The sequence below is a fragment of the Urocampus carinirostris genome, chromosome 15, assembly GCF_059441175.1.
Source record: "Urocampus carinirostris isolate Australia breed hairy pipefish chromosome 15, RoL_Ucar_1.0, whole genome shotgun sequence".
NCBI lineage: Eukaryota > Metazoa > Chordata > Actinopteri > Syngnathiformes > Syngnathidae > Urocampus > Urocampus carinirostris.
This window is the reverse complement of record NC_142363.1, coordinates 20,592,284-20,617,390: the sequence shown is the minus strand read 5'-3', so window position 1 is coordinate 20,617,390 and position 25,107 is coordinate 20,592,284. Positions and strand designations below refer to the sequence as shown.

General features: G+C 37.7%; 1 protein-coding gene and 1 pseudogene across 1 annotated transcript in view; both read left to right on the top strand.

Annotated features, from left to right (window-relative positions):
• Positions 1 to 25,107, top strand: part of mboat2a (membrane bound O-acyltransferase domain containing 2a) — a 70,430-nt gene that overhangs the window by 41,638 nt on the left and 3,685 nt on the right. The window contains exons 3-12 of the mRNA XM_088354649.1: positions 4,019 to 4,096; positions 13,131 to 13,226; positions 15,540 to 15,595; positions 17,061 to 17,115; positions 18,328 to 18,514; positions 20,418 to 20,610; positions 21,841 to 21,944; positions 22,026 to 22,090; positions 22,166 to 22,298; positions 24,116 to 24,267. Coding sequence (XP_088210775.1) covers positions 4,019 to 4,096; positions 13,131 to 13,226; positions 15,540 to 15,595; positions 17,061 to 17,115; positions 18,328 to 18,514; positions 20,418 to 20,610; positions 21,841 to 21,944; positions 22,026 to 22,090; positions 22,166 to 22,298; positions 24,116 to 24,267 — 1,119 coding nt within the window. The remainder of the gene's footprint in view (positions 1 to 4,018; positions 4,097 to 13,130; positions 13,227 to 15,539; positions 15,596 to 17,060; positions 17,116 to 18,327; positions 18,515 to 20,417; positions 20,611 to 21,840; positions 21,945 to 22,025; positions 22,091 to 22,165; positions 22,299 to 24,115; positions 24,268 to 25,107) is intronic.
• On the top strand, positions 5,426 to 5,562 carry LOC148351794 (U2 spliceosomal RNA; annotated as a pseudogene).

The following is a 25,107-nucleotide window of genomic DNA, read 5'->3' as shown; positions in this document are numbered from 1 at the left end:
ATTTATTGGTGGATATACAGTGAAGAAAATAAGTATTTGAACGCCCTGCTATTTTGTTATTTCTCCCACTTAGATATCATGGGAGGGCCCGAAATTTTTAGCGAAGGTGCATGTCCATTGTGAGAGAGATAAACTAAAAAGAAAAATCAAAAAATCACAATGTATGATTTTTTTTTAACGATGTATTTGTGTGATATAGCTACAAATAAGTATTTTAACACCTGAGAAAATGAATGTTAAAATTTGGTACAGGAGCCTTTGTTTGCTATTACAGAGGTCAAACGTTTCCTGTAGTCTTTCACCAGGTTTGCACACAGATTGATCAGTCGATAAGTGTCAGTGACCGAAATCGCAAAACTCTGTAGACGACGGGAAATGAACACGAGTAGTATCAATAATCATCTTTCTGTTTTGTCGATCAATTTGTGACGTCCAATAAACACGTTATTAATTATGTCATTTTTTAAATGGCGTGATTAATAATATGCACTCAAGACAAGGAACCTTTGTAAAATAAGGTTTTTACAATAAAAATCAATCTTGCTATCAGTGGAGGCAAGCGATGCTGGGGAAATATAAAATTTGAAATATATTTAGTTGTCATTTATTCAGCGTTAAAAAATTTTTTTTAGATTTAATATCACAAATTTGGGGTTTTCTTTTTCAGAATGCAGATGCAAAGTGAGACACACATTTCTCTTGCCTCATGGCAGAGGGCGATAGTGAGACTAAGGATTTTGATTTGGCACAGGTTTATGCGCTAAACAATTGAGTTATAGTATTAGAAACCTAAGAGCCAGTAAAGCAATCCAGTATTTTTTTTTCTAGTTGCATGGGCTTTGGGCTTTCACCATAGATGGCTTTTTTATGCTACGATTTATATATTGCTTTCCTGCTCTGACACACACACATGATGAGTAACTTGTATGTTCCTTTAATTGTAAACCTGCGCCTGACCTGACACCAACCTCACCGCACGTCACTGACTTTTACCACGTTTTCAAAAACAAATCTTGTGATTTTAAAACCGTCATAGCAGCGGGTTCATCTGAAACGAATCAATACAAATGTCGTTTACGTCGTTGAAAGCTTGCCAGCCGGTGTTATTCGCTCCATTAATAGGCTATAATCCCGGATAGAATGCTGTGCTCTCATATTCTTTCCGGGTGGTTTACTTAGCATTTCAAATTTACTGTATAAAATATCACTGCATTTTCTGATGTAATGTGAAACCGCTTATGATAAAACCAATAGAACTTTTCTTATCCATAATTCAAGTTTTTTATGGGCTTCTCTTATTGATGTGGTTTAATATAAGTAAGGCATTTAAGCTATGAGAGTGTTTTGATGGGATGATTTGTGTTTGTAATGATGGATATAACGTACTGTTAAATCACATAATTAATCATATTTTTTTATTCATTGCAAAGGTTTCTGCACACTATGTATCCTTAAAAACAAAACAAAAATCGTTAATCTACCATTTTCGCAAATGTGATAGGTGTGTAGTTTAATCGACATTGAAAACAAGAAGAGATGACATTGATGAATTTTGAACTTGCAAGGAGAACACGAGAGAACTATACAAAAACCATCAAGATGCAAAAATCCCAAAGAGTTCTAAATTATCCTCCCCTGAGCCCTTTCCTTTTCTTTATACGAGATTACAAAAAGTGAGTCTGCCCTAAAGGGTGTGGAATCAAAGAACAGCAACCTGATTGGCCAACAGTAACAATGATGTGAACAGTGCATAAAAGTAAAAAACAAACAACAGTGAGCAATAATTGTCAAACTATGCAGGTAGAGTGACTTAGCATGAAGAACTGTTGATGATACGCAAGCATTTTCTGTACACTTAAAATTAAACTGACTGAAACGTTAAATAGACTCACACATAACAATTTTTGCAGCATATTTTGTTTTTATTTTCTTTTATCTTGAAGCGAAGCACTGAAAGGCTTTGTAACCTGCACTCGCTGCTTCCTCATGCCAATCCATAGTCACAGAGCCAGTCCTCTTTTTGAGTTTCTTAATATCGGGCATTGAAATCCATTCCAGTTGTACCCGTGGCTGCCTTAAATTGTAGGTCCTGGTAGGTAGACAGCGACTTTGTGCTATTCGTGCATCTCTTGCTAGCTCCTTGTTGCATGTATACCATAGCTAGTCTCTTCATCTTGTGATGAAAAGCAATTTTGAAAGAACATTTATGGCCCTGGTTGTTTTTTGTTGGCCTTGATGACCGCTTTCTGTTTCAATAGCGTACAAATTAGAGATGTTGACCGATCGCAGTCCTTAGCTAACACACTATGATTGTCTATTATTTCCTGCTCTGTTTCAATTGACGTCATTCTCCTTTTTTTTCTCGGAAAACACCTTACCAGTTCCCTTTCGAGAACTCTTTTACCAGGGTCACAAAAGCCACAAAAAAGGAGATGCAATACAATCAAAAGAAACTTGCTGCGTAATATATAGCAGTGGCATGGGATCCGGCGTTTTAGGGTGGGAAGCGTATCCGCCAAATGGGACAAGCTCATGAGGCGGTTAGCGGCACAGATTTCTATAGAAGACTAGATATGACACGCCGCTTTTGAGCTTTGTACCATCAAAATCTTCTAGTACATGTGGACTGGGGGGGAAAAATCCAAGAGAATTGCCGGCTCATTGTGTTGCCTATGGATGCACTCAAGCTAGAATAACCTTTCATAGGTAAACATGTTTTTAGCTCTGTTTCTTTCAGAATTTAATTTTGTTGAGAGCATCAGTAGCTCCAGTCCTTTTTGGTGGCTTACATTGTTTTAATGTTTTTAAAAATAAGGCTTCAGCACCTCACCAGATTCACTTCACTTACAAGGTGGAAGTACGTGAAAAAAAATCTCGTAAAGCGATCCTTTGCAGGTTTTCCAGAACCGTTTTATAGTTTTAACCCTTCGTGTGGCCAGTGACCATACTGTATATGGTCCCTTCAGTTGACATCAAACCTAGAGGAATAACTTTGTGGTTTTTTTATTGTAAAATATTTCTATACATAGGGCAGCACGGCGGCGCAGTGGTTAGCGTGTGTGTGGCACAGTTCTAAGGTCTTGGGAACCTCCTGTGTGGGTTCAAATCCAGCTACCGGACTTACTGTGCAGAGTTTGTATGTTCTCCCCGTGCTTGCGTGGGTTTCCTCCGGGTACTCCGGTTTCCTCCCACATTCCAAAGACATGCATTTCAGGTGGATTGGCCGGTCCAAATTGTCCCTAGGTGTGAATGAGCGAGCGAGTTGTCTGTCCCAGTGTGCCCTGCGATTGGCTGGCAACCAGTTCAGGGTGTCCCCTGCCCATTGCCCGATGACTGCTGGGATGGGCCCCAGCACCCCCGCGACCCTACTGAGGATAAAGCGGTGCAGCTAATGAGATGAGATGAGATTTCTATACATACAGAATTTTTAGTAGTATTTTTCTTTTTTAGCCTAGACTGGCAAGTGACTAAATATGGTTATGTTTATGGTTTTACTTGTGTTTTACTTTGAATTGTAAATAGTTTTTTAAAGGAGTTTCATATAAAGTGTTAAAATTTCAATGCGGTTGTTTGTAATTCAGAAAACGTTTTTTTTTATCGATTTTTGTCTTTGATTTAAAAAAAAAAAAAGCTTTTTTTTCTATTTTCATAGTTTTTAATACTTTTTCTGTGACAACAGCACGTGTTGACAAAAAAGTAACCCGCATAAAAATCGTTTGGAAAATGAGTATGTTACGTTTTTTCAATGATCATACATTGCCTTAACCTGGACGGTAATCCACATAGGCACGCTAGTTAGCGGGCTGCTACAGCGCGCTGACATATCTCGTCTTCTATATATGGTTGAGGTGAGTGGTCTCTAGTGGTGGCCTTTGGGACAGCTGGCAGTTTAGAATTGCCCTCGTACATAAAGCAAGATTTTTGTTCTAAGTAAAACTCGTATATCAAAATTCTCGTGTTTAGGAGGTGCTTGTATAAAAAGGTACCACTGTATTTACTTTACTGTCCTTCTCTGCAGGTATTCCCTTCATTTCCTGGTGCAGAGCGGTTTGTCCTACAGTGTGATCGTCTTCGCTGGCCTGGAGCACATGCACAAGTAAGCCATTCGCAACGTTGCTAAGCTAAGAAGAGGCCACGGTTCACGCGAGTCGAGCGTCGGCGTAGTAGCATCGACCGTCTGCATCTGTTTGTCTGGTTCCCTTTAAAGCGTACCGTAACAATGATTTTGCCCTCGGGGATGCGCTTGTGTGATGATGGCTCATTGGGATACACGCAAGCAAACACTCGCGCTTTGATGCAGAAATTCAAGGTTACGGGGGCAGGTGTGAACACACGACGTTACCCCGTGGGCAGAGTGCCCAAAATAGATTGGAACAAAACAGTTTTTCACTAAAGCAGCTGCTCTGATAAAGGACTTTGCTTGACCATGACCTAAAACAAGCAATAAGATCTTGCTGTTTGAAGGTGGGGGATATGAATCATCCCAGGATGCGTACTCCTTGAATTTTTTTAATGTGCTCACACACAACATATACCTTATTTTCCAGACTATAAGCAAAAACACCCCAAATTGACCAGAAAGTTGACAGTGCACCTTATAACTCGGTGCGCCATATATATCACAAAATATGGTGGATACGATTGGAAATGCATACAGCATTTATACGTGTGCGTTACTACACTAGGTTTTATGGTACACAAATGTGAAATGATTGATAATTCGAAAATCATCATTGACCAACACTGCTAAACTGCTAATTGAAATTGAACCTGGGTCGCGGTGGTAAAAGGGATGGCACTTAACCACTGGACCACGCATGTCACATAGAGGCATTCGATTTTATTTCATTATCACACCATTTTATGCCAGAAACATGTTAGAGAATGGAAAAAACAGAAAGTCGTCCTGAACAAAAGGACCCCTCGCTACTTCCCTGTTGGGTGGGTGTGACTGTCTCAAAGCACACCTGTGATAGGCTGATGTGACTGACTGTGATTGGCTCGGGTATGCTGTCAGTCAAACAGCCGGGGTGAGCATGTGCAGTCAACGTCTGAATAAAAACAACCCGGGAAGCAACACCAACGCTAGCATTTTGCATCTCATTACATTGAAATGAAATTCAATTTTTATGGGTGGTACTAGTCCCCAGTAACTGCAAAACCCGGGTGATCGCTGTATATGAATTCCGATTCATCATCAGACACAGCAAGGAGTTGTTTCCTTCGTCGTGAAATTTTGCGTTTATATCTTTCAGGAAAATTTTCTGTTTTCTCCATTCTCACATTTGTTTCTGGTACCGTGAGTAAAAATAGTGTGATAATTGCATAAATTCAAATGCTTTTCATCTCTGTATCACTATTGTTCTAGTGGTTAGGTCTAACTGTGGTTCTGGATTTGTGTACCATCCACGAAAATAAAAGCGAAATAAATGACATATTCGTCAGAAATACAGCAATGCTGTAAGTTTGATTTTTGCAATCGGGAGATGGAATAAGAGCTTGCTCTGTCCACTCCACGCATCAGCCCGGTATTGCAGTACCTCCGGGAACGGCGCATTCGCACTGATCGCTGCCTGGATCTGTGGCTAGGACCTTGACTCAGCCTCTTGGCTGAGAGCAACTGTCTCGGCCCCTTGGCTTTGTAGCTTATTATGATTTGACCGATAACGGATAATGGATAATTGATAAAGAATATAGAACAAAAAACCTTACAAAATCCGTCCCCCCCCCCCGCTCTCACCGTGCTGTCATTGACGTGATGTGTATTGTAGCATTCGCACTCATAGCTTCTTGGCCCTTTGGTTAGGATCTTGGCTTTGCCTCTTGGCTAGGAGCAAGTGTCTCGGCCTGTTGTCTTTGAAGTGTATCATGATTTGACTGACAATGGATATTGGATAATGGATAATGAAAAATGGAAAATAAACTTATACAAAAATCCCCTCCCCCACTGATGCAACACGGATTTGATTCTCTGTGTATACATTTTGAGATTTTGGTCTGCTCTAATATATACTGTTGAATAAATAGGGTAGCTCTTACTGTAGTTTTAATTCCCTGTGCCTTTTGGTATAGTGTGACTTATATATGACAAAATGCTCATTTTTGGAGGTGCGCCCCATAATCTGGTGCTCCTTAAAATGCGGAAAATATTGTATATTTTTAATTTTATGTAAATGTTTTTTTAATATGCCAGACCATTCATTAAATGTTAAAATCAATATATTCTGCTTCTGTGGTGTGAGTTTCAACTTCTTTAGCTTTGTTTTGGACTTTACTCAGACTTTGTCCTTGTTTATTCATGCCATCACTATTTTGCAATGGCTAGAGTTGGTTAAAATATTTTGACATTTTTTGGTAGTCACAGACCTGGTTTTAGCCAATTGTCCAGCTACACGGACGCAAATTTTTGTGGCTTGCTTCAGTGATTCGCCTGCTAGAATCAGAGGTTAGCATCGAGGAATCTAGCATTAACAGTCCCCAGAGCAGATAAGGCTGGTAAATTTAGGGGCTAGCTTCTTTGACTGTAAAATTAGCATTAGCGGTTAGCTTAGTTGCCGCTGCACCTAGTGAGTGTTTCTAAAATCAGATTTAGCAGTTAGCTATTTCATAAAATTACCAAATGAAACGTAGTTGTTTGCTATTATCAAGCAAATTGTGTTTTCACTTGTATTCATACATAATTATAAATGTAACAAATATCTGAATAGCATAATACCAGCTGGCTGGAGTCAAGATCTCTGCTACATCCGTGTATTCATGATTTATTAATTTACCATATTGTCACTATCATGAGAAAACCACCAATCTGATTTTTTTTGCATTTATTTACTATTTACATTTTAAATGTTCCATATCTCTAAAAAAACAAAATGATAATGTTATTTTAATGAGTAATATTTTGAAAAAGAGGAAAAAAAAGATTCATGTTAAATATTTGATTCAAAATGTTGTTTAAGGATTGTTTGCTTTCATATCTAATGATCCCTAAATATACTCTTAAAAAAGCAGGGGGCAAATGAAATCTGGAAAATAAATTGTGCCAATATTTAAAGAATATCTTAGATTTTATACCTTGCCAAAATAGCCCCACCCTATTCCAATAATTTGTGTATTTTAAAAGGACATTGTTTATTATTTAACTCTTCTTAGTGGTAAAAGAACACTGATTTGTATAATAAAAAAATACATGAACTATCATGTAAACGTACATTTTTTAAAAAATACTTGTAGGTCGAGAAATTCACGTTTATTTTACATAACTATTTTTTTACACGAAAAGGCAGCTGACATCTTCCTGCTATGGGTACCCCCAAAAGCCCAAAACTTTGTGAAAGGTTGGTCAAAAAAATGAGAAGAAAAATTGTGTAGTTTGGTCACTTTCAGTCAAGTTATTAATCTTCCTTGTGCTTTGTAGCCCTCATTTTTTTATTACACTGGGGGTCAGCAACCAGTGGCTTTCCTTAGTGGTGCTGTTAAGATTTTTTTTTTTTTATACAGTACGTGTTGTCTTCCATATAAAGCTTATATAAAGCTTTTATTTTTTTTGCGGCCGATATGGCTCTTTGAAAATTTTTGGTGCCTAACCACTGCGTATCAAAATACAGCAACATCTACGATTAAAATATTACTTTGTCCTTTTGAACATTACACAACTAAACGATGGGCAGGGCATTGACACCTATGCAGGCTCACCTTAATGTGGTTTGTTTCAAGTTCATCTCAAGGGCGTATTCACAAGGGCAGGGTGCACTGACATGCTCCTGTCTGGGAGGTCATTGAACCCGCAACCCCAGGTTGCTTTTGAATAACAAACGAGGCGATGTTTTGGTAGCTATTGTGACCTTGGGTGATAACAAAGTTGTTTACGCACAAATTTCTCAGTCAAAAGAAGCAAAAACAATGAGTTTGATCCTGGGCAAGTACTCTAACAAGTCCAGCAAGAACCCAAACGCTTTTATCACAACGCAGCATCGTGTTTCATAGCATTCCCTCTCTCATGGGCTCCCTCTGTGCCACTCCTCTTTCTCCTTTGACAGTTTCAGGTTGTACATGCCCAATAGAATGTTCTGGAACAGTGCTCTGAAGGTGTAGTATAGTGCTACCTGTTGAATGAATAAACAAGCACAAATAATGCTTGCCCCTATACGGTTTTGTGTAATTACCGTACTTTCTGTGCTCTATGGCACACCTAAAAACCGCAAATTGGCCAGAAATTTCAAAGTGTGCCTTATTGTCCGCTGCACCTTTATATCTATCCGTCCATGATCTGCACCGCTTATCATGGAAGGGTCGTGAAGGTGCTGGAGCCCATCCCAGCTATCTTCGGGCAGTAGGCAGGGGACACCCTGAACTGCTTGCCAGACAGTCGCAGGGCACAGAGAGACTGACAACTCGCTCAATCATTCACACCTAGGGACAATTTGGATCGGCCAATTAAGCTGACATACATGTTTTTGGAATGTGGGAGGAAACCGGAGTGCCCGGAAGAAACCCACGCAAGCACGGGGAGAACATGCAAACTCCACACAGGAAGGTTTGATCCCATGACCTCAGAACTGTGCCGCACACGCGCTAACCACTGCACTGCCGTGCTGCCCATATATATAAAATTTCCTTTTTCGGCGGGGGCCACAAACCATTATCCAGCAGGCCACAGTTTACCCGCAGCCAGCTTGTTTGCATTAGATTCATTGTGAGATTTTTGTTGATCCCACCTTTTCAATGTAGCATCGTGTGCGATGCAAACAGACTGAACATCCGAGCAGATGGAAACGTCCCCTACACCAATCGGAGAGGACAGGGTTCTGTTGAGCTTCGAGGCTTTCACTGCGTGTGTGCAACCTGCTAGCGGTTCAGCGCACATTTCTGGCTCTCTTGTTTGACTTTTGCATTCGTGTCAAGCACACCTGTCCACTAATGTAAGTCTGTTTTAGTTGCGTGATGCTTGACTCAAACAACACAGGCGCAAATCAGAAGTGGATAACCCTGAAATTCTGTGATACTGCTGAATCGCACGCATACGCAATCAGGAAATGCACAGTTCTATGTTGCGGGTGGGCAATGGGATCATGAGGAGGATTAATAAAAGCTTGTGTACGTAAATACTTATTGAGCTGCTTACACTCAAATATACATTAGCAGAAAGTGCGATAATCATAGCCACAGAGCCGACATAACATCTATCTAAAAATGTTGCTTTAAAATGGATAAAGGAGTGACCTGATCGTTTTTATTCAGAATGCATAAGAAACAGTATCTATGCCCGTACAAGGCTTTTTTGTGAGAGTTGCATATCCAATCAAGAACTAGAAATTGGAACAATATTGTTATTAGTATTAATAAATGAAAAGATACATAAATGCACATAGATAGGTACATATCCATCCATCCATTATCTGCACACCTTATCCTCAGTATGGTCGCGGGGGTGCTGGAGCCCATCCCAGTTACTTTCGGGTCATGGGCAGGGGACACCCTGAAATGGTTTCCAGCCATTCGCAGGCCACACAGGGACAGACAATTTACTCGCTCATTCACACCTAGGGACAAATCCGACCGGCTTATTAACCTGAAATGCATGTTTTTGGAATGTGGGAGGAAACCGGAGTGCCCAGAAAACCCACGCAAGCACGGGGAGAACATGCAAACTCCACACAGGAAGGTTTGATCTCATGACCTCAGACCTGTGCAGCACACGCGCTAACCATTGCGCCGCGGTGCTGCCCATAGGTACATATATATAATAGATAAATAAATGAATGCTGAAAAAATAAATAATATGAATCATGATAATAAGTAATCAATAACAATATATATCAACTGGATATTTTCTTATATATGCTTTGTAGCACTCGTTTGGTTGCACTACACAATACAGTTATATCTAGTGGTCAAATAAAACACACTGTCCCTATAAAAAAATAATAATAATTGTTAGTCTTTTTGGGGTGTTAGGAGAGGAAAGAGTGGTGTCTGGTATTGGTACCTATGAATATTCATGAGACGGCAATCAATATCTATCCGAAAACAAGTGGTATTGATTTTGAACATCCTTTATTTTATTGTTATTTTAAAAACATTTTTACAACAAAAAGTTCAGGGTGTTCCGTATCGCAATCATCATATCAACATGTATCATGTTCATGGTTCATGGAACACGAATGCCTCGACCCCATGGGGCGTGAATGAGGACACAACTCTGGACAGCTTTCTCCACTGTTGACGGTTCCTGGCCTGTTTCTGGGTTGTGACAAAGTTGGCACCAGTCCATTCATTAATGTTGTTGGCCCAGTAGTTTTTCTTCCTCTCCTCCTGGCTCCCTTAGACTGTGCCCTGGAGAATTATCTTGGCCAATCCCAATAATTTTGAGACGTGAACGTTGACAACAGTTATTGGTAGGGTCCAATGTACCCTCTGATGGTGTTGCGTGCTGTAGTCACATGGGCTTAGTAGCTGATGCCTACATGTTTCCTGTAGCATCACATCTTCATGGCCTGGATTTTCTTTTCCAGTTTAGCTGTGAGAGTCCATGTCTCGCAAGCATAGATTAAGATGGAAGTAACCAGCAATTGCATGAGTCTGATATTTGATTTCACTGCTATGTTCTTGTCCCTCCAGGTGAGTTTATGTCTGTCAAGTGCGGCTGTAGTTTGAGCCATGAATTCTGGTTCTGATATGTCTCATGTATGGGAGTTAAAAACAGAGAAGGTATCAGTATGGGATCCCTATCGGGAAATGTACGTGTTAGAAATATCGTATAAAATCAGAATCTTTACAATTTTGATTGTGATTTGTGACTATGCTACTTCTGGGTTTCAATTATAGTGGGTGTCAGGTTTGAACTAACTCATGTTAGAAACGTTTTGAGCCATCACAAAGAACAATACTCTTGACTTATACTACCAGGTATTTTTTATAGAAAAATCCCCCCTAATCTGTATGTACAAATGCAGCCATTGTCCTGCAGTTTGCCTGCAATTTATTGCAATAGTCTTTTAATTTCTAGTTTATAAAACACATAGTTGCTCTCGCGAGTGTTATCACAGTAAAAATGGCATTTCACACGCAACAGATGATTTATCTGATTGAAACTATCGAATATCTTCAAACCTGGCATGTTGCAACACAACGCTGGGACTACAATGAAGGCACACGACTCACAATAGTACATCTAAAATCTGTTATTAACTGACGGCTTTACTAAAATGTTTACACTTTGCAGGAACAAAGGGTTGCTTATCTTCACAATTTCAGCAATTCTTTGGCAGGCGATATGACGCGATGGTTTCTCCGATCCTGAAGATAGGATGTGTTTTGTTGTATCCCAAAGCCGTGCTTTGAGTCCGGTGATATGTTATGCTCCTTTTAGAAGCAACACAATCCCTTTATTGTTGGCCACAAGGCAATTCTAGGTTGCTAGGCTAGCACTTGGACAGTGCTTAGTCCACCCACAGACTTACCCTCTTGTTTTGCCTTGGCTTTTTCTTTGAATGCTTTTACTTGTCTGCTAACAGTGGCACATTGTTGGAGTCTCTTTCGCCCCTTTGTCAAGTTCTTGAGCATTTCCATAGCGATGCCTCCTTGTGGAGGTCATTGTCTTTTTGGACTTTAGCACTTGCTTTATTCCTAACCTTAGATGGTGTAAGATTAAATTATACAGAATATTTTTAACCTTTTCAAATGTATACCTGAGGTCCAACTAATCAGTCGATTGTCAAATAAGGGAAAATCAAATCACCGTATTTTCCACACCTTAAGGTGCACCTAAAAGCCTTTTTTTTTTTCAAAAGCTGACCATGCACCCAATAATACAGCATCAAGTCATGTTTATTTGTATAGCCCTTAATCACAAAGAGTCTCAAAGGGCTGCACAGTCCACAGATTATTGCAAAGCACAGACTATTATTACACCATCACCTGATCTAAAACTGACATGAGGGTGAACCTTACAAGGGCAAGGAAAAACTCAAAAACCTCAACCTGAGGAAAATGAAGAAACCTTGAGAAGGGACCGCACCGCACCCAGGATAACCAGGCTGCGATGGATGTTGCAATAACATGTTTGAAATAAAAGCAATTTATTAAAAAAAGCATTTTATTTCAATAAAAAAAATCAACATATACATTGACTAATCAATAACCGTTCTATACTTAAAAAAAAATGTTTTGTTCGTCTCTTGTTGTACGGTGTAATAAGTACTAAATAGAATGTGGTTAGCAAAAATTGTTTATTATTAGCAATCATTAGTCCTAATTATTCTTAGTATTTTATATAAAAGGGACATTGTGTATGATTTAGTGCCTCCTGGTGGTAAAAAAACGTAATTTATTAAAAAAAAATATTGATTTGTATAACAAGCAAAAGCATGAATTGACATATAAATGTGCATTTTTTTAAATACGCTTAAACATTTGCGTTTAATTTACATAGCATTAGCCTCTCCTACAGGGAGCTCATATACAGTCATTGTCCACCATCTTCCTGCTTTGGGTAGTCAAACACCCCAAAAAGACTGGGCAAAAAAAGAGAAGTAAAAGGTTGGTTTTGGGTCACTGTGAGGCTACTCATATATTATGTTTTTCTTTGTAAATTGTAGCACTCGTTTTTGGTTGCACTGCACTATACATCAACTTCTAGTGGTCCAGTAATACACACTTTCCCTTTGAATATGGTCTGAAAACAAAGGCTACTAGACGTGTTAGCTGATTAAGTGGTATGATCAGTTTTTCTTTTATTGACGTTATTTATTTTAGCGTAGCCAAAATATTTTAGTGTGCAAGAATGGAAAAGCCGACTTCAACTTCATCAAACACCTAAAATGACCAAAAAGTATTTTTATCAAGTGTCCCAATACTTTTGCCTGCTTAATTTGTTCATGTACTGTCGATGCCGGGCCCCTCATTCATCAACATTTTTAAATTATAAAGTCATGTTCAATTTACCTGCTTTATATGACATGACGGCCAAGAAGGAGCATTGCTTTATCCTCATAATAAATACTAAAAGTACAAGATGTCTCTTGCAGCTTTCATCAGTCAGTCTTTTCCTTTATGTAAATCCCAGCCTCCTTCAAAACAGAAATGTACTTTTCTCACTTCCTTTATATTTCTCTCTTTTTCTCCCTCTACAGGTACTGCTTCATCGTAACGCTCGGCTATCTAATTGTGTGCCAGATCACCCGCGTCTACGTGTTTGATTACGGCATGTACTCTGCAGATTTCACTGGGTAAGTAGCAGGCTATATCGAGAAAGTGATATTATGACGCTGTCAAGAAAGCATTTCGCTGAATGCGTCAGTTGACGCCCGTCAATAAGGGAGACACAGTTTGTTCTCACTTTTTGTGTGACAAATCGAGCGGACTGCCTGCACTCTCTCTGCAAGGTGGAGGCGGTTTGTTGCCTGGTAACGGAACCAAACCAATACAGCCTGTTGGATAGCATACTTTTTTTTCTCTTTTATTCACTTATAATCCTGCAATTTTGCTGTCATCAATTGAGTCCATATAGTTTCATTTATGAGATGAAGTCATTCAATGGCATTTGCAGCTATATACTGTTCAGGCAGGATACATTTTGCTTTAAGATACACTAAAACCACACAGTGATTACTGTAGTCTGAATACACATAGCATCAATAATGGTATCCAGTGATAATCAGGCCATCCCTTTTTATAATAAAAACACTACTTTGCCTATTTTAAATCACCATTTAAAAAAAGTTAAAAAAATAGAAAAACTAATACTAACGTTGTAGATGCCACATTGTTTTGCTCATTTTAATGTATGGATAAAACACTTGTGACAGATAGTTTTGCTTATTCAAGGATTTTATTTTTACTATTTTCTACTGACAGAAATAAAAAATATTGTAAAATATGACCAATCGAGAACATTACTTTTTGTTACAGCGTGCTAGCATATCTGCATTACGCTGCTTGTTCTAGTGTATTTTAACCTTTTGCACAATAACAAAGCAATGCATATAAATAAGCAACATTTTCAAATAATTTTTAATCGTATAAATATATTTATTCAAATGAGAAATTATACTTACTATCTTTCTATTACATTATTTTAAAATGATAGAAAATATACTGAAAATGGTCTTATCTGGTCTGATTTTATTGCAGTGTATAAATTGATATTATTTATCAGGTGAATTATTTGAATTTTTGACAGATGTTAGAAGACTAATGCATCACTTTCATAGGTCCTGACAGAAATATCATTTGTTTCACTTTTGACAGCTCATAAATTCTCTAAATTCTCTGTTCAAGTCTTAAAAGCCAAACAAAAAAGTTGATATGTTCACTAATTTGTTGCTACAGACGCATATAGTGGTCAATTTTCTTTTCTAGTTTTAGCATATATACGTCAACAATCCATTTTGGTGAGGGTGGCAGTAAATTTGTTTGAATTTTTGCGGAATTCAGATTGACGTTGTGTTTATTTCTCCCTCAGCTGAGGTCACAATTCCCTTATCTTGAATGTTGATTAAATTCCAAATTGTCAACAGCAGAAATTCCACTCTTTGATTATTTTTTGTTGTTGTTTTGTAGGGGTCATTCCCCCACAAAATTCTTTCTGTCTATCACTTTGATTTCACTGGATGTTAAGTTTAATGTACTGAAATCCCTTGTTTATCACAGTTGACAGGGACCAGAACGAAGTAGCGACCCTTCTCCCCATTTTTAGCATGCTCTGCTGGCCTGCACTCCCAGAATTAGTCATCTGGGGATAATGGATTTTCCCCGCAAGGGGTGGAGTTCATTTTTAGTGAAAACTGAAAAAAATAGCCACCATGCATGACATAAATTTGCTCTTTTTGCCCCTGCTCTCAGCAATAGTCAACTGGGGATAATAGATCACTCCCAAAAGAGTGCAGTTTATTGTAAGGGGGCTTCAATGGCAAGATTCAGCAGCCTGGACAGAAAAAAAGAATGTGCTCAACTGGCCCACGCTATGAGCAATTGTCGACCGGGGATAATGGATTGCGGCCACAACTTTGCATTTAATTTGAGTTGGACCAAAATGTCACGCCTCCTGACAAAAGTGCCTTCTGCCAGTTCCTTGAGCAGCAGTATGGGATTGGAATAATGAATTGTGGCTGCACAAGTTCAGTTCATTTAAGCGCAAATGCAGTAATGGGAAAAAAGAGCTTTCTGCCGGTCCCCACTAACAGCATAGCGCAATCAGGGATACTGTATTGTGGCCCCAATGAGCGTAGTTCACTTTTTGGTGGACAGAACAGAAAAAATAAAAAGGCCAAGCAAATTAAAAATGCTCTGTCAGCCCTGTCTCGCTGGAATATGCGATTAGGGATAATGGATCGCGGAATGTTTTTCAACCTGCCATGCAAGGTGGCCACCAACATCGAAGGATTTACAGTATTTCTTGTGTAATTGTGTTACAATTACTTGCCAATAAAGAGGGGCAGATGATTCTTCTCCATGAGCTTTTAAATGATTCCTTATAATTTTTAAGATGTGTGGTAAGCGATCCCGTTGAGCTGAGCCACTTGTCTACTTGTCTCCATTAGGCCCATGATGGTGATCACACAAAAGATTACAAGCATGGCCTTCGAAATACACGACGGTAAGCGAAACCCAACAGCATTTTCTATAGGTTTAAAACAGACCACACACGGTCACAGTTCCGAGCCAAGGGCCAGCGGGTATAAATACTGTTACGTAACAAAACCATGACCCCTTAGTGCTCTCTCGCTCTGTTAAACGGTTAAATGGCTGACTTAAAACACAAGTTCCGTTTTGCAAGAGTGAGCATGCAGTTAAAGCCGGAACATCTATTACATTTTGGCCAAACAAGGTCACGGCGCATGATGTCATCCAGCCACCGGCACATGACACACGCTGTCAGATTTTGAGTGAGTTGAATCTCTCCTGTCACTCATAAATGACTCTCTGTTTTATTTCCTGTATGTGTGTTTGCAATTATATACATATATATGCGGATCTTATACAAACTAAATTGACACCCAGATCCTTTACTGGGACAAATATTTACTCAGCCTGTTGTCAAGACAATGACATAATTAGTCACCTATATGCTTTTGGGAACTTGCAGGCAATTCCATTGTAAGAACTCAGTATAATGCAGAGCAGAAGTTAATGACTTTTTTAAAGCTGAGAGCTACTTTTTCTTACTAATTATCCCGCAGGGCTACCAGTTTGATATGCACTTTCAAATAACAACGTATATCTTTATAATTATGTTGGTAATATCTTATTAATTACCAACATAATTATATTATAGTAATATCTCAGGTTGTACTTATAGATGTTAAAATACTCATTATAAAAGGTATTCTCACGCCAGTCAGAATAAAAAATACATAGAAAATCAGAACGACCCATCATTACTACGCTATTTTCAGAACCTGTCCACGGGCATCTCAGTTGTTGTTAGGGGGCTACCTGGTGCCCTTGAGCACCAAGTTTATGACCCCTGTAGTATAGTATGTCTCATTTTCTTCTGTTTGAAGACCTAATCTTGTATTGGAGTAAATCTTTGTTTACTCTTCAGTTACCCTTTAAAAGCCACATAATACAATGGATGCAATTGTCAACATATTGATTAGATCCACCCCATTTTTTACTTGTTTTATTATGATTAAGTCATGTTTGAAATAATGTTGCTAGGTAGAATTAAAGCCCCTGGTAGCAAACCATTAAAGGAGTTAGTAATTAGAATCTCAGCTTCAGCAAAAAATTGTGGAGTTGAAAGGTCTTCTAAGTGCTGGTCTGTGTTTCCATATTGAGGATTAAAAGGGAATATGATAAGGATAAATAGCAATACATTTTTAACGTATTCACTGCCATTGACGGCTGCAGACATATTGGCATTGAATTATTCACTGTTATCGATGTTTTTCACCATCAATGGCAGTTTATGAGGTAAGCAAAGAGAGGAAAGGAATACTGCCGAAATATTTGCTAGCAAAGACCAATACCTTAACTTCCTTGTTTACCTTTATTCCCCAATCTTTGAGGGATCAATACGGAAACTTGTATCTTTTATACGTGTTTTGTCCGATTTTTAGGTTTGACTAAGCGAGATGGACAGCTGACTCCAGGTCAGAAATACCTTGCTATCAGGTATGTTTTTATTGCTCCAAGTTAACAGGACTTAACCTTTTTTGGAATTAGATAACATTTCAAACAACTATTATGTTTTTTTTTTTAATCTTTAATTATTGCTAATACTGTATTATATTTACTGGTAATGTGTTGTGACAGCATGTAGCAGTACTGTCACGTGGACCATTCTCAAAAAATTGTATATACATATATATATATATATATATATATATATTAAGAAAAATAATGCGATTTTTATGATACTTCTACTACAATGACTACAGCAATTGATGATGATCATTGCTAAAATTATTGTTGAAATAATAACATTAATAATGATAATTACTTAATCATAATATAGATACTAATAACCTCATTATGTATTATTGAAAATAATAAGAATAAAAATAATAAGACTACAAATAAAATTACCAATGTACAAGTAAGTTGAGCAAAGCCTTTTTATTTAAAGGTCCTCAAATCAAATTATCTGACATGTATACATTTTGTATATATATATATATATATATATATATATATATATATATATATATATATTATAAAATAAAAACAGTTTTGATTTGAACATTAAGAAAAAAAAATGAACCATAAAATAAATACTAATAGGTCAAGAAATTGTATTTGTTATAGGCTAACTTAGAGGTAGCTGACATGATTGTCCAACATCTTGCTGATACAGGGGACACAAAAAAACCTTGTGAAATGCTATGTAACATATAATAACATAATGCAGTTTGGTCACTTTGAGTAACTTTATTTTCCCTTGTGCTTTTTAGCACTCATTTTCTGTGTTTCACTACACAATACAGCAACATTTTTTGGTCAAATATTAGACAGTGTCCGTTTGAGCGCAAGTTACAACCGCTACCTTCTTTTTGAGCAAACATTGTTTTACCAGCGTGAACACGGCTGCGCAGGTTCAGCAAAGAACGTAAGAAGTAGGTCAGGGAATTAATACATGGCATCATTTTGAATAGAGGAGAGATTAGACGCTCAGCAGACCCTTGACGGGGACTTCCTGACTTGTGTGGTCATTTTCAAGCACTGTACTTTGAAAAAAACGATGTAAATACAGATTGATGATTCAGGTGTAACTAAAAGGTAGTCCAGCTTCAAATGTTCTCATCATCAATTCTTGCATGACTCACTGCATTGCTTAGCATTATTATGATTGATGAATCTGTACCTTGTTTTTGACTGGCCTTGAAGGCGAATGCCCAGCTTGCTGGAATACCTGAGCTACAACTGCAACTTCATGGGCATCCTAGCGGGACCCACTTGCGCCTACAATGACTACATGGCTTTCATCGAAGGCACGTGCTACCAACCGCGTCACCAGGAAAACGCCAACGGCAAGGAGAATGGCAAGCACAAGGCCAGCGAACCGTCACCAAAGGTATAGGTCGCAACTTGGTGTACTGAAAACTTGTATTGTCTTCCTTTTAAGTTGCCAACTAGTTTCTTTCGTGCAGCAAAAATAACATCTTCTTCTAATGCAAAGCAAACGTCGTCGTTTAGGTGGAACACTAGCGTCTTGCAACAAATTTAGCATCATCTTCTTCTACTCCAAAAACTAGCTTGATCTTCCTGCCAAAAACTGATGACGTCTTCTTCTATTCGAAAACTAGCATTTTCTTCTATAATAAAAACTAATGTAGCAAAATTAGGTGGTCAATAGATCATTTTGACCAAAACTTCATTGACCAATTAAATTAAAATGTCATATGTATTCTTTTCAGAACTCGTCTCGCCTTGTTGGAGCACCACGATTGTTTTTCAGATAATTCTATCAGGGAAACAGAATGAAAAAGCTTTTTAGTCTCATAATTTTAATGAAGTGAATTTGTTTTATTGTCTTTGATAGTTGACTATACTTTAATCAAGACACACCGACATTTGGATTTATGGAGTTTTCTTCTACTAATCTATAGGAGAAACACGCACACCACACAAACAAAGAACAGAAGGAAATGATAGTATTTAGGATTTTGGCTGGTGGCATTCATATGTAAGGAAATTAATTTGAAATTTGGCTGGAAAGCTCGTGTTGAGCTGGGCGAGTGCCGAAGAGAAGAGTTTGGAGATTGCGTGTTGGTAATTACAGATGGGAGGCCAACCCATCCATTGGGGAGCTCGCTCACTTTCAGTAAAGACCATTCTGTTGGGTAAACTGGCTGGGGTCATCATTTATACTCTAGAGTCTGCTCATTGTATGCTTTTTCTTTCATGCAAAAAAACGTAAAAACGAATATAACTTCTTCCATTCCAAAAACTGACATTTTCTTCATCACTGAAATTTAGGAACATGATAAACTAGCTTTTTCTATGCTTAAAACTAGAACTTTTTTTTCTAAACTATTGTCAGCTTGTTGTATGCTTTTTCTCCCATACAATAAATTTGCGTCTTCTTCAATGCAAACCTTAAATTCTCTTCAATGTCAAAAACTGGGTTCTTCCATGCCAAATCTAGTACAGTATATTCCTTTTTGACTTAAAACAATTTGATGTGATCTGCTTCTATGCCAAAAACTAGCAGTCTCTAAGTCCAAACCTGACATTTTCTTCCTGACTGAAAATGAGCAGTGTCCTAATTTATGCTGTAAAGTAGCTTCTACTTGTAAAAGCAGCTTTGTGTTCTTCTTTCTCAAAAACTAGCTTCATTTTTTGTGGAAAAACTAGCAAAAGAGCAGTGTAAAACTATTGTGCTCAAAGCTAGCCATAGTCTTCTCTGTGGGAAACTAGTGGCTTCTTCCACGCCACAGACGAGCATAGTCTTTGTCTACTACACTAGCATATTTTTTGATGCCAAAACACTAGTGTCATACTTTTACACGCCCACAACCGGTAGATTCAAAACCAGCTTTGTCCTTTCTAGAAAGTAGATGCTTCTTCTCTGCAAAAAAATGTCACCCTTCCACTGAAAACCAACATTGTCTTCTACAAGAAACTAGCAGCATCATGCACTTTAACAAATACTATAGTTGTATTCTTCAATGTACACCATTAGCAATGTCTTTTTCTACGTAACAACCTAGCACTGTCTTCTCCTATGCCAGAAATAAGCCAACGTTAGCTAACATGTTTTCTTACCAATTTAAAACACCCTAGTTCAAGTCTTCTCATATTGAAATGATAAGAGGATCCAAAGTGTTGCCAACTGTGAGACTCGGGCTATTCTTAGCAACTTCTCTCACCTGCTATTGACTTTTTAAAAGCCCAGAGCAATTAATCTTGCGGCTTTTTGTGGCGTGGTGTCAAATAGAGCTTGCTATTTTCTGTTTTTCTCTCTCCCCATTTAGGATGACGTCATCTCCAAGCTGTGTACATGCGCCATCTCTCTGGCCATCTACTTGTCCCTGTGTAAGCTGATCCCAGTGGAGCGCTGTATCGATGAAGCTTTTTACAACAACACGCCCTTCTACTTACAAGTGGTCTACCTTTACCTGTCTATGCTGGCGCTTAGACCAAAGTACTACTTTATATGGACCCTTGGTGAGTTTTTTAAGGTTTTTGGGGGGCTTTTTTGGAGGTGGGGCATAGCTCCAATTTAGTAAAAAGAGAGAACTAAATGTCAATTCGTGTGGTGAGATTTGTTTCCAAGTAAATGAACCCACATCTTATTAAGCATTTGATTGGCAGAGAAAAAAAGAAATGTATTAGTTTTAGCATAGAGAAAATGTTGTATTTTCTTATTTTGACTCATAAAGGAAGTATTTGAATAAAAGTATTTGTAGATAGGTTAAAAAGGTCAATGTAATGAGAAAAAAATACTACATGGTTTGAATAGCTGTTTGCTTGCTAATACTATCACTAACTCTAGCGTATGCAAAAAATCCTTTGTCTCACTGTCGCCCTCTGCCATGAGGCAAGAGAATTGTGTTCTTCACTGCATCTGCAGACGCTCAGTTTAATAATATGTAACATAGTAATTGTATTAATAAAAATCATAATCTAATGTGAAAAATTTAGATTTTGAAGAAGAAAATCCAATAATTGTGACGTTACATGAGTAAGAACATTAACTGAATAAATATAACCATTTCCCATATGTTTAATTTCATATGTCCATGAGGCTCACATTCCTCTCCTGACTGCACGTCATTGCATTTGCATGACTGAGGTATAAATACAGTTCACATAAATACATATTTATTTTATGGTATAAGTACAACTTACAACTTTTATTGTGTAATGGTCTTCAATAAAAACATGAATAAATAAATGGACTCACTAGCACCCTCTACCATGAGGCAAAAGACTGACTCTGCATGTGTAGACACGCACACACACACACACGAATGTTTTTAACTAATTGTATCTGTAATTTTCATAATATAAAGTGAAAACTCAGAAATTTGAAAAATTTTAATCCAAAAATTGTTAAGTTAAATGAAGAATAACTTTAGCACTGTATACAATTAATCATTTTATATATTTTAATTTAATATTTCCAAGAGTGCAGATCACTGATTAGAGGTTTGGTGTTGAAAAATAAATATGCAGATGACTAATATGCAATATTTGTTTTATATTTATAATATTAGATATAATTTTTAGCATGGAAAAAAGGTTGAAATGAAATGGGCAAACAATATTCAAGTTATAGTCATTCAGTCGAAATTTACCACCTGCAAGTGTAGTGCAAATCCAGTTTTGATACTAGAGCTCCCTCTGGTGATGAAATCACATAGTGCATGGTTGATTTTTCCATGTCTTCTACAGCTGATGCCATCAACAATGCAGCAGGATTCGGATTCAACGGCTACAACAAAGATGGCTCCCCACGCTGGGACCGAATTTCCAATCTCAGAATTCTAGACATTGAGGTTACATTCTATTTTTCTTTTTTGTGGTTTCCCTTTCCATTTGATAATATCTTGTAACCATTTTTGTTTGGGGGCTTTTAGTTTGCCACAAGTTTCAAGCTTTTCCTCGACAACTGGAACATCCAAACATCTCTTTGGCTTAAAAGGTACCAAGATAGCATTGAATTAATTAATGTGGTTCTACTTAAATTCCAACATATAACCCCTATTTTTTTCCTCAGAGTATGTTATGAGCGCTGTCCCATCAACCCAACTGCCGCCACTTTCCTACTCTCAGCATTGTGGCACGGTGTGTACCCCGGCTACTACATGACGTTCCTTACCGGTATCGGGATGACCATGGCGTCACGTGCAGTAAGTAGACACTTTAAGAAAAACAAACACTTTATTGCACAGGCAAAACAGTTGTTTTACATAAACATTTATATGAGATTCAGTTGTAAGATCATCAAGCCGGGCCGGGCTTCACTCTCGCGTTATTTTTTCTTTGTGGATGATCTGCACAGCATGCACTTACTTTTACTCAAGTAATTATTCAGATGACAACTTTTAACTTCTACTAAGTAATTATCTGAAGTAACAATACTTTGACTTGAATAACACACTTCGGCGCTGAAGTTTAGAGCTGAAATGCGCACTTCGGCACCCAAGTTATATTATGCAGATAACTATCATAAAGAACATGCTTACCCTACTATAAATTTAACTCCAAATCAGTAAATCCAATGACATTTTCGTCCTTGGTGTCACGGTAAATGATGCGTGGCTTCCACTTTCCACATCTATGTGGCTTCTGTAAAGGGTCATATCTGCTAGTTTCACATAGCTTTATGTATAATTTTTCTTCTTTTCAGCCAGATGATTCACTATTTGCAGTTTTTGATCTGCAGAATATGATTTTCTCTTTGGTGCCATTTCGTTCAGTTTTATTTCACTGTACTTTGCAGAAATGCGCACTTCAGCGCCAAAGCGTTCATTTCCATGCTGCACCTCGAAGTGCACACTTGATTTGAGGCAAACGTGAAAATGCGTACTTTAAATTCGGCGCCGAAGTACGCACGGCGCCCAAGTAGAGCTTTGGGTTTATTCTGAGCTTGCTTCCTCAAATCAAGTTAATCGGTCGGGTTCAGTCGCGTTCGGCCAGGTTCGGGTTTATTACCTGCGGTCCGGGTCGGGCTGGGCTGGATTTTTTTTAGGCCCGATCTTACCTTTAATGAGATTGAATCTGAGACATCATATCTGTCAATCTCGGCCATTTGCTCCCCTTACAAATGATTGCAGTTGCCCTTATTAATCCATAATAAACCTTGCGAACACAATGCAGCAGCTATTTACTCAAAGCAAGACAGACCATGTAGAATACCACATTATTAACCATCTACGATGACGTTATCATCTGCTACCAGTGGCTGAGATGATCCAGATTAAAGCTAAAATGGACAATACGAGATATTTTTAAATTTTTAATCATTTTCCTTTCGTTTACAAAAATTGTTGCATGCTGACGCACGCTATTTGCAATTATCCCCCAAAATATAAATTGACAGGTATGGACATATACACTAATTTTGTTTGCTCTTTTTTAACCAGTTAATATAATAGGTTTTGTTTGTTTGTTTGTTTGTTCTTGTCAGAATCAAAAACTAGTTCAGTGATTTCTATCCGTGGGTTTGTGCCACCAAAGTCTGACACATTCATCACAAGGCGCTCCAGGAAGTGTTTATGAAAGCTTCCTTTTATTAGGTTTTTCCATCTCCCTGACAAGAGTTTGATTATTCTTTTCTAACCACAACTGCTGAGCAGACCAGCACCAAACCACAGAATCCTTTTTTGCACTCATAATTTAGTACCTCAACAAAAGTGAGTGCCCTGAACAATAAATATGAGAAATATAAGCAGGATTTGTGTAATATACTTATATGATTTCAAATTTCTCGACTTGTATTTACATTAAAAATTGCATGTTTGCATGTGTATTTTTGCTTATTTTTAAAATCAATATTGTTTCTTGTAAAGATTGATGTTTTATTAACCACTAGGAGGTGCTAAAAAATACACTGTCCCCTTAAAAAAATATCGACACAATTTTTCGCTCAGACTGTCACTGATACGCAAAAAAGATAAGCCACCTATCACTTGAAGTTGAGCCTCACTGTAAAACTGTCTTTTAGGTAAGGCACAACGTCAGACCTCACTTCCAGGTTTCGGACACGTCCAAGCGGGTCTATGACATTATCACGTGGTTTTGGACTCAAGTTGCCATCAGTTACACAGTGGTGCCGTTTGTCCTGCTGGCTGTGGGACCCTCGCTCAAGTTCTACAGGTATAAATATTTTATCTTGTTCTAGGGCTCAGCCAGTTTGGGCCAAAATAGGTTTTTAACTTTTTTAAGAGAATAAAAATCAACTGTGATTTTTATTTTTTTTACATTTTTTTTCTCCTTTTTTTCCGACTAATCGATAACAAGTCAAAATGACACAGGAAGATACAACATTTTATTTGATTTAATCAAATATTTAACATGAACAATCCAAATTTCTTTGGGAATTATTGTTAAATTTATTATAAAGTCACAATGATATTGTGTAAAGTGAATCATGGTAAATTCTTAATGACAGTGCATGAAAGATATTTCCTTTTCTGAAGAGGCCTTCAGCTTTTTATTATTTTCATTTTTTGTTAGTAAAAATTATAACATTAAGTCCGTATTTTTCCTATTTATTCAACATTTCTTCCATATATTTCTGTCTGCAAGACTATCTGCTAATTCTAGCATTTGTTTCGGCATTTAATCATTTTATTCTGCCATTAGCCATTATTATTAAATTTGTGTTAATACTTATTTTAACTCGGTTATCTCCACATTTTGCACGAGATGTATTTTTTAATCAATATGTGTCAGGTGGGGATTTTTTTTTTAAATCGATTGTAAAATTGCAATTATCCAGACTAACTAATAAAATTGATACTTTATTTATTGGCCATATCCCCCTGACGTACAGTCGAGTGAAAAAGTTTGGACACCCGTAATCATTTTCAAGATTTTCCTTAATAAATCATGATTGTTCAGAGCAGCAATTTTAGGAGAATGTACTAAATATTGATGTAATTTTTTGTTGGGGTGCCCAAATGTACAGCATATACCTGCCTACTTTTGTTTAAA